Source organism: Gekko japonicus, unplaced genomic scaffold (genome assembly GCF_001447785.1).
Source record: "Gekko japonicus isolate JY-2015 unplaced genomic scaffold, Gekko_japonicus_V1.1 scaffold4040, whole genome shotgun sequence".
Classification (NCBI taxonomy): Eukaryota; Metazoa; Chordata; class Lepidosauria; order Squamata; family Gekkonidae; genus Gekko; species Gekko japonicus.
In genome coordinates this window covers 85704-94348 of record NW_015174969.1, presented here as the reverse complement: position 1 = coordinate 94348, position 8645 = coordinate 85704, and the positions used below count along the sequence as shown (strand labels likewise).

Here is an 8645-nt window from a genome sequence, read left to right as displayed (position 1 = left end):
AGTGTTTTATTTAATTACAAATTGTAAAAATATTGATGGTCTTTACAACACCGCCCCCCCTCCCAGCCCCGTTTGGATATCCTGCCCAGCTTCAGAGCTCCGGTGGCTACGAGCCCTCTGCCCGTGGAGCCAGCCCACTCTTGCAGCGGGCGGGGAGAAACGGGCAGCATTCGGAGCGGGCACCTCTCCTGCCTGCTGGCCTCGGTGGGAACGGCCCGGACTGGGCAGCAAGGAAATGCTCCCCCACCCCTCCCCTCTCTGGCCTCCCCGCTGCTGGCAAAGCCACAATCCGGCCAGAATGGGGAAGTGTCAAGCGGTAAACCCTCACACATGAGGCTGGACAAACAAATGCAGTCTGCCGTGATCTACTTTAAAACACACACACACGCACGCTTTCTTTTGAGGTGGGGCATCCAATCAAGAGGACAATCCAACATGCCGTCCGGCAGAGGGGCCGGCTGAAGACACAAGGGGAGAGTCGCTCTTTCCCACCGGGAGCTTGGCCAGGAGGGAAAGGGGAGGCTTGCCTTGGCGTCGGGTCATAACAGGAGCGGCACCCGCCCTTACAGCCATGGGCAAAAAGCCGCCTTGGGGACAAACAGCCACATCTCGTGGGAAGTGGGCAAGCCGGCAGGAGAATGGCCGACTCCTTCCCGGAGAGCGTTGCTGCCTGGGGGACGGGAACGCGCCAGATCACATGGGGTAGTTCAGAACCACGTCCTGCTTGGCCAGCTCCAGCAACATGGGGTCGTCGAAGAACTTGCTGATGCTCACGTCTTCGCTCAGGCCCTGAGGGAGAAACCGGGGGACGGCAAGCGTTAAACCTGGGCGGGCGGGGAGGGGGGAAGATGTGATGGCGGGGAGAGCAGAGGGCCCGGGAGGCCAGCTGGCCCCTCGCTTCCGGCACCTTACCTTCCTGCGCCTGGTCTTGATCATGAACTCTCTGGCCAGGTGAGGGGCGGGCTGGGGCTCCAGCGGTCGGATCACGATGCTCTTGTCCAAAGGATCGCCCGGCACGATCTGGAATGCAGGGAACGCCAGGTGATGGGTGAAAGGACCCTAATTCCCTTGCCCCCACAGGCCCATCTGGGCACACGGAGAATCCATCACTGGCCCTGCCAGGAGAGGGATGGCCCACAGAGTTATGCGGAGTCCCTTTTCAAACTATTATTTGTGGAATGGAATACCACACCCACACCACCACCAGTGTTCCCTCTAAGCTGAGTTAGTGTGAGCTGGCTCACAGGTTTTAGGCTCTGGCTCACACATTTTTGTCTCGGCTCAGGAAGGAGGGCTCCAGAGCAAACTGATCTATGCAGTAGCCAAATCGCTTGCTCACAACTTTAATGGCAGTAACTCACAAAGTAGTATTTTTGCTCACAAGACTCCACAGCTTAGAGGGAACACTGACCACCACCCCCGGGATTCCCCAGCCAAGGTGGATTTTGCAGAATGGATCGAGCCGCCAAAGACGACTTCTTTTAGTTCGCTGGCAAGGCAGGATATAAATCGGAATAAATAAATAAATGAATAAATAAAGCAAGCTTCCTCCTTCCTCTGGCCACCAGCTCTTACAGCTGCACCTGTGTTAGCAAGCGCAGGTGTGCCCCTGTGAAGGATTCATGTGGGCGGGAGAAAGAAAGGAGCAGGAGGGGGACGCAGGCGCTGGTGGAATCTGGCTGCTGACGCTTTCCCTGCCCGGTACGCAGAAGGCGTCTCGCCCTGCTGCCGCCGCCGCCAGCACCTCCGCAGCCTCAAAGAAGGAGAAGGAGAGAAGAGGGGAGGGGCAGACCAAGCGGGGTTCCCACTCAGAGAGCAAAGTGGGTGACCCGAGCCAGTGTGGCGCAGTGGCCGAGAGTGGCAGACTGTGACCTAGGAGATGTGGGTTCAAATCCCCACCCTGACCTGGAAGAGTGCTGGGCAATCTTGGGCCAGCCACACACACACACACTCAGCCAAGTCTACCCCACAGGGTTGTTGTGAGGAGAAAATGGAGGAGAGGAGAATGAGGTCAGCTGTTTTGGGGGCCCATGTTTAGAACGACCCCAGGATTCCCGGGTGTGTGTGTGTGTACCTGAAAGCCTCCAAGAGATTAGGTGACCAGTTGGCCTCGATTCAATTGAAATGTTCAATTCCTGATGACCTATTAAGGAATAAAACTCAAGCACGGGAACTGAAGGAATGGGTGTTCAGAAAGGATGGGCTTATGGGTCAGGAAGGATGTGATGGCACGTTGTCTTACAGCACCGTTATTCAAGTTTTTTAAAAGGGATCACTGTAGGTCCCTGTATTTGGAGACGTTCACCAGCCTGGAATTAAGATCGGCTTCTACAGCTTTAAGATTTCGATCCATGCCCTCAGTGATCAGGACTGGACGTTTCTTTGGTATCCCTGCCCCCCCCCCCTTTAGACTTTGCCTTTCTGATATGGGGGAAGTTGATGATATTGTACATTATATCCTGAGCTGCCAGTGGCATGAAGCCCTTACGCTAAAGGACATCATCCCTATTATTCCGCAGCGTAATGGACTATCCCATCTGGATCTGGTCAAATTTTTACTCTCGGACCTTGACCCCTATGTCTCTAGCAGAATGGCGTTATTTGCCTTAGCAACAAGGAAAATCAGAATGAGTTTAGTATTGGAAGCAGGATAGAATACCTGACAAATGGGAATGGATACAGAAAGTCCTATTTATGGCAGAAATGGACAAATAAACAAAGAAACTGAATAATAAAGAAGACAAAGAATTTTTTGAAGAATGGAAAGACTTTAAAGAATATTTAGAAAATAACTGGGATGTTAAAAATACTTTACTTTGTTTAGACAACTATTAAGGGTTGAAACACAGAAAGGCTCGAATTGTATAAAGTAAGATTGTTACCTTGAAACGTAAAATGAAAATGGGAAAGAGAAAAATGGAATTATATAAGGGGAGGGGAGGGAGAAGCATTGCGGGAAGCCACCAAAAAGGGGGAGGAGGAGATAAGAGAAACGGATATGAAATTAAAGGAATGTAATTTAATGTTGAATATGTTATATCCGAAATAAAAGTTTTTGAAAAAAGAAAAAGAAAAAAAAAAGAATGAGTTTAGTATTTAATGCAAAGCAGAAGGCGTATTGGAGTATACTGACATTTGTTATTGTTTACATTACCATTTTATAGTCTGATGCATTATGTTATGGCCTATGGCTAAGACAATAAATTTATACCCGCCTAGTATGTAAGTTGCTTTGGGCTCCCCCCTGGGGAGAAGGGAGGGGTAGAAGTGAATAAATAAATTCTGTGAATGTGTGAATAATAAAACACTCATTAGCATAATCCAGGATGCAGAACTGAGCCCTCCTTGGCACAAACTTTGAGGCCCAATGTAACTTTTGTTGGGCACAAGACGGACACTCCCAGCTGCACAAGTCAGTCACATGTCCCGCCCCTTGGCTTCCTGCTGGGACAGGAAGAGCCTGCCTGTTCCCAATGAAACAAGACGGGTCAGGAGCCGGGAGTGTCGACCGGCCTACTTGTCTGCCTGCTGACCAGCCTTCCTGCGCCCTTACCTGCCAGTGGTGGAAGACTGAGAGAGAGAACGCTTGCCCCTGGGTGTGTGTCCTGAGGTCTGTCTCAAACCCAAACGAGTCGATGGCCGGGATGAAGGCTTTGATGGTGTACAAAGGGGAGCCGGGGATGGGCGCATCCTGGGTGACGTGCCCTCTGCAAGAAAACAAAGGAGTCTCAGTTCCCCCTCCCAGTGACAACACTTGCGCCTCCAGGGACAGCGCAGGAGCTCTTCCGTGCTTATTACAGGGCAACCAAAGACAAAAGGGCGAAGGCCCGCCGAGAAGGCACACAGGGGCATCTGTGGCATAAAATACAGGAGATAAAAATTGCCTTTCTGAGGTCTGTCAGACTCTGGGACAAAGTTACCCTCAACAACACTCACTGGCGGTGATTTGTTTATTGATGAATAAAGATGTTCCAAGCTCAAACCGACACTGTGTCAGAACTGGGGTTCTGGCGCCAAAATCGGTAGTTATAGACAGTTCAAACAAGCCCCTCCCCCCCGGGGTCCCGTCCAATCACACCTCACAGCCGCCCTGCCTAGCTTTCACGCACTCCACACCCCCCACCTATAAATATACCATCACTTTATCTATGACAGTGAAGCAAGCACAGGCAGTGTTTCAAGGTCGTCTCAGCATTAGGGAGGTATCTTAAGGAAAGTTACATCGCTGCTACAGCAGGGCATTCACTCACTCACTCACTCACACCCCTCCCTCAGGGATTTCCCACAAGACATGACAGTTCCGAGTTGGACACCTGGCCCATTTCGGTGGCTGCTACTTGTGGGGACAGGACGGGGAAATGTGAAGCACAGTCACACAAACTGTGGACTGTCCCATTACTACATGGTGCAACAGAGAGAAGATGGAGGGGGCTTTTCCATCCCTGGGCACACATTTAGGTCCAGTCTTAGAAACATACAAAGCCTGCACATAGTTCCAATGGCCTGGTTTCATTATTCGTAACACTTATAAATCCCCCCATTTGCCTGAGGGCATCCAAGGCCAAGGGGCCACGGTGGCTCAGAGGTTAAGACGCTGAGCCGCAGACTGGAAGGTCGGTAGCGCAGCAGTTTGAGACCTGAGTGCCGCTTGACGGAGTGAGCTTCCGTCTCTGGCCCCAGCTCCTGCCAGCCTAGCAGTTCGAAAGCAAGAAATTGCAGGTAGATAAATAGGTACAGTTTCGGTGGGAAGGTAACAGCGTTCCGTGCGCCTCTGCGTTGAGTCATGCCGGCCACATGACCACGGACAGCGCTGGCTCTTTGGCTTGGAAACGGAGATGAGCACCACTCTCTAGAGTCGGATTCGACTGGCTTTCGAGCAAGGGAAACCTTTGCCTTACCTTTTACTATCCAAGGCCAACTTTCAGTCTCTCTCACCACCATCACCCCGACAATAAAACTATGTTGCACAGAATGCACGGGCACAAAGAGACCCGACCCTTGGCCACTGGCAAATCCCAGTGATGGGAGTCTGGCAGGCTCAAAGCAGAGGGCATCAGGGCTGAGGCAGGCAAGGGGTACCCCCCCCCCTTTGGCAGTCAGACTGACCAGGTGTTACAAAGGGAAATACAAAGGGAGAAGATGAGAAAGATGTGGTACTTATGTCTCTTTCTTGCACACGGGAACAGGCACTCAGCTTTTATTTTCATTTTACTTATTAGGGTTTTTTTAGTCTCCACTCACCCAAAAGGGTCTCGTGGTGACTTGCAACATTAAAACCATATAAAGGTAAAGGTTCCCTTGCTCGAAAGCCAGTCGAATCCGACTCTAGGGTTGCGGTGCTCATCTCCGTTTCAAAGCCGAAAAGCCAGTGCTGTCCAAAGACATTTCCGTGGCCATGTGGCCGGCATGACTAAACACCAAGGCGCACGGAACGCTGTTACCTTCCCACCAAAGTGGTACCTATTTATCTACTTGCAATGTCTTGCTTTCGAACTGCTAGGTTAGCAGGAACGGGGACCAGAGACGGGAGCTCACTCCGTCATGCGGCACACTCGGGTCTCGAACTGCTGAACTACTGACCTTCCACAGCCTGCAGTTCAGCGTCTTAACCACTTGAGCCACCGCAGCTCCAAAACCATATAAGGTAATAACAAAAATGCAGAAACCACAAGATGAATACTGTGTATAAGTCGTTTGCCTCAGTTAATATACAATAAACTCCAACGTTTACATTAAAAGTGTATTCTTGTATTTCTTATTCTGACATCACAATCTTGCAACAGCTTCCAAATTTGTTACATATATTCCATAAATTCACATAGATACACAAGAGGCAAGCAAAATACTCTGCATTAGCTCACAAAGTAGAATTTTTGCTCACACGACTCCACAGCTTAGAGGGAACATTGGCCAGGAGATCTGAAGATTGTCTGGCAGCCTGAAGTTCTAGCCCGTTATGCACCACTAAAGTGGCGAGCTAGACTTATTTTTTGGCCTGAGAGAGCTCTGAGAGAGCTGTGACTGGCCCAAGGTCACCCAGCTGGCTTCATGGGGGGGAGGAGTGCGGAACAGAACCCGGTTCTCCAGATCGGAGTCCGTCATTCTTAACCCCTACACCAGGCTGGCTCACCCCCATATAAGGCAAAAACAACAAGTATGAAATATTAACATTAAAATATGTGGCCAGACCCACACCTCATAACGCCAAGCTAAACAATTCAGCCTTGCCTGCCGTGCGGAAACTAAGCAAGTCCGGCAGGGCACGGGTGTCATCCAAAGATGTATTCCACAGGGCCGGGGGGCCACAACTGAGGAGGACCTTCTCGTGGCGACAGCCAAGCGAGCCGTCCTGGGGCCAGGCACCTGCAAGAGGCCCCGAGACGACGGCCGAAGGGAGTGCGGTGCCTTGTGACGGGAGAGGTGGCGTGAGGGCCTGTAGGTATGAGGGTCCCAGATCGTTCAAGGCTTTAATGGTGAACACCAACTCCTTGAACTGGATTTGGAGACTAACTGGCAGCCAGTGCAGCTGTTGCAGTACCGGAGTAATATGGGCTGACCGTGATGTTCCAGTCAGCAACCCGGCAGCTGCATTCTGGACCAACTGCAGCCTCCAAAGCATTTTCAAGGGTAGGCCCAGGGCTATTTTCGGGCAGGAACGCACAGGAACGGAGTTCTGCCTGGCTCCCGAGCTGGCCACGCCCAGCAGGAACTCATTAGCATAATAGGCCACACCCAACAGCAGAAACGCATTCGGATTGGCTACATTAGGGGTGTGTGGCCGAACATGCAAAGGTGTCCCTGCTACAAAAAAAGGCCCTGGGTTTTGACAACAAACAAGGTAAATAGAATAAGAAGCAAAAGGTGGGTGTGGCTGGATGACCACACTCCTGGTAACATGGCCTAATGTGCTAATGAGCTGTGCTGTCAGGGTTGTGGCCCAATATGCTAATGAGTTTCTGCTGTTGGGTGTGGCCTATTATGCTAATGAGTTCCTGCTGGGCTTTTTCTACAAAGAGAGCCCTCGGTAGACCTATGTAGTCCAACCTGGGGGTGACCATTGCACGGTCCAGTGTGGCAAGTCCTAACCCAGACAAATAAGGAGCCGGCTGGCAGACCCGAGGAGGTAGGTGGAAAAACGCCGACCGTGCCACCATGGACACCAGTTTATCCAATGACAGTGCGGAATTCTGCCACACACCCCCAAGGCTCTTTACGGAGTCTACCGCTGTCAGCTGGACACCATCGAGTCCCGAGACTCACCCTCCAGCTAGCAGGTGTCTCATCCAGGAAAACCTGGACCTGCTCCGCCCCTGCTCACTCCATGACCTTCCCCGGAAAAGGTAGATTAGACACTGGACACTTTCCCCTCCACGCTCTCTCTCTCTCTCTTTTTTTTTGGGGGGGGCATATGGTCAAAGCAATGGTATTCCCAGTAGTCATGTATGGCTGCGAGAGTTGGACTATAAGGAAGGCCGAGCGCCGAAGAATAGATTCTTTTGAACTATGGTGCTGGAGAAGACTCTTGAGAGTCCCCTGGACTGCAAGAAGATCAAATCAGTCAATCCTAAAAGAAATCAACCCGGACTGTTCCCTGGAAGGCCAGATAATGGAACTGAAGCTCACATACTTTGGCCACCCAATGAGAAGGGAGCACTCACTGGAGAAGAAGACCCTGATGCTGGGAAAGACTGAAGGTCAAAGAAGACGGGGACGGCAAAGGATGAGAGGGTTGGACAGTGTCATAGATGCAACGAATATGAAATTGAGCAAACGGTGGAAAACAGGAGGGCCTGGCGAGATCTGGTCCATGGGGTCGCGAAGAGTCGGACTCGACTGTGCGACTGGACAACAACAACAACATTTTAACAGCTGAATTTCCATCAAGTATCAACAGGCTCCCGATGAGCCTCCAAAAATATCCAGAATGGGACACTTCCAGTTTCCCATTTCCAGCAGCCTGGCTACTGAGGGGTTAACAAACATGGCCACTCACCTCCGCCGGGCTAGGACGGTATACACTGCAGACACACAGTCAGCCGGGGCCTGGACCTCCACAAAGTAATAGGGCTCCATCAACCGTGGCGTGGCCTGAGAAAAGCAGAAAGGCGGAGGGACGTTCACGCTGAGCGGACGTTCCACCAAGAGGTGACCTGGTCTGCCTTCCTTCTCTGTCCTCAAATCAACCCTAACCCCCTTCGGCCTCCTTTCTTGCTCCCCCCCCCTCCGAAAGACCACACTGAAATATCCCAGCCGGGGGCACCTCTTTGCCTTCAGTTCAGTACTGGGAAACCAAGATTTTAACCGGAAGCCAAAATGACCTAGGCAGGATGAAACCAAGTTCCCGGAGAATTAGGGCAGGTTGACAAGTTGCACCCTGGCTTCTCTGTGTTGCTGCAGTCACACGTGACGTCCGGAAACGAGTCCTCGGGGAAAGCCCTTCTGCTGCCGCTGCACATCTGGGCCTGACTCAGACAGACACGGTGGGACGGAGAACAGCCAAGAGCCACATGTTACGAGGACAACGTTCTCTCACTCTCACAGAAGGGTTCCCAGATGAGCCTGACCCACAGGCAAGGTTTTTCGGGTGCTTAAGCACGACCACAACGCTGCCCTCTTTCCACTGAGTAGGCTCCATCCCCCCCCCC

The 8645-nt window shown here is 51.7% G+C and overlaps 1 protein-coding gene across 1 annotated transcript in view; it reads right to left on the bottom strand.

The window, feature by feature from the left end:
• Window positions 1-61: 61 nt before the first annotated feature.
• The window catches only part of EFTUD2 (elongation factor Tu GTP binding domain containing 2), a 60077-nt gene continuing 51493 nt past the window's right edge, over window positions 62-8645 (bottom strand). The window contains exons 25-28 of the mRNA XM_015425152.1: window positions 7994-8088; window positions 3554-3707; window positions 913-1020; window positions 62-789 (exon numbers count right to left, since the gene is read on the bottom strand). Of these exons, the coding sequence (XP_015280638.1) occupies window positions 694-789; window positions 913-1020; window positions 3554-3707; window positions 7994-8088 (453 nt within the window). The 3' untranslated portion in view covers window positions 62-693. The remainder of the gene's footprint in view (window positions 790-912; window positions 1021-3553; window positions 3708-7993; window positions 8089-8645) is intronic.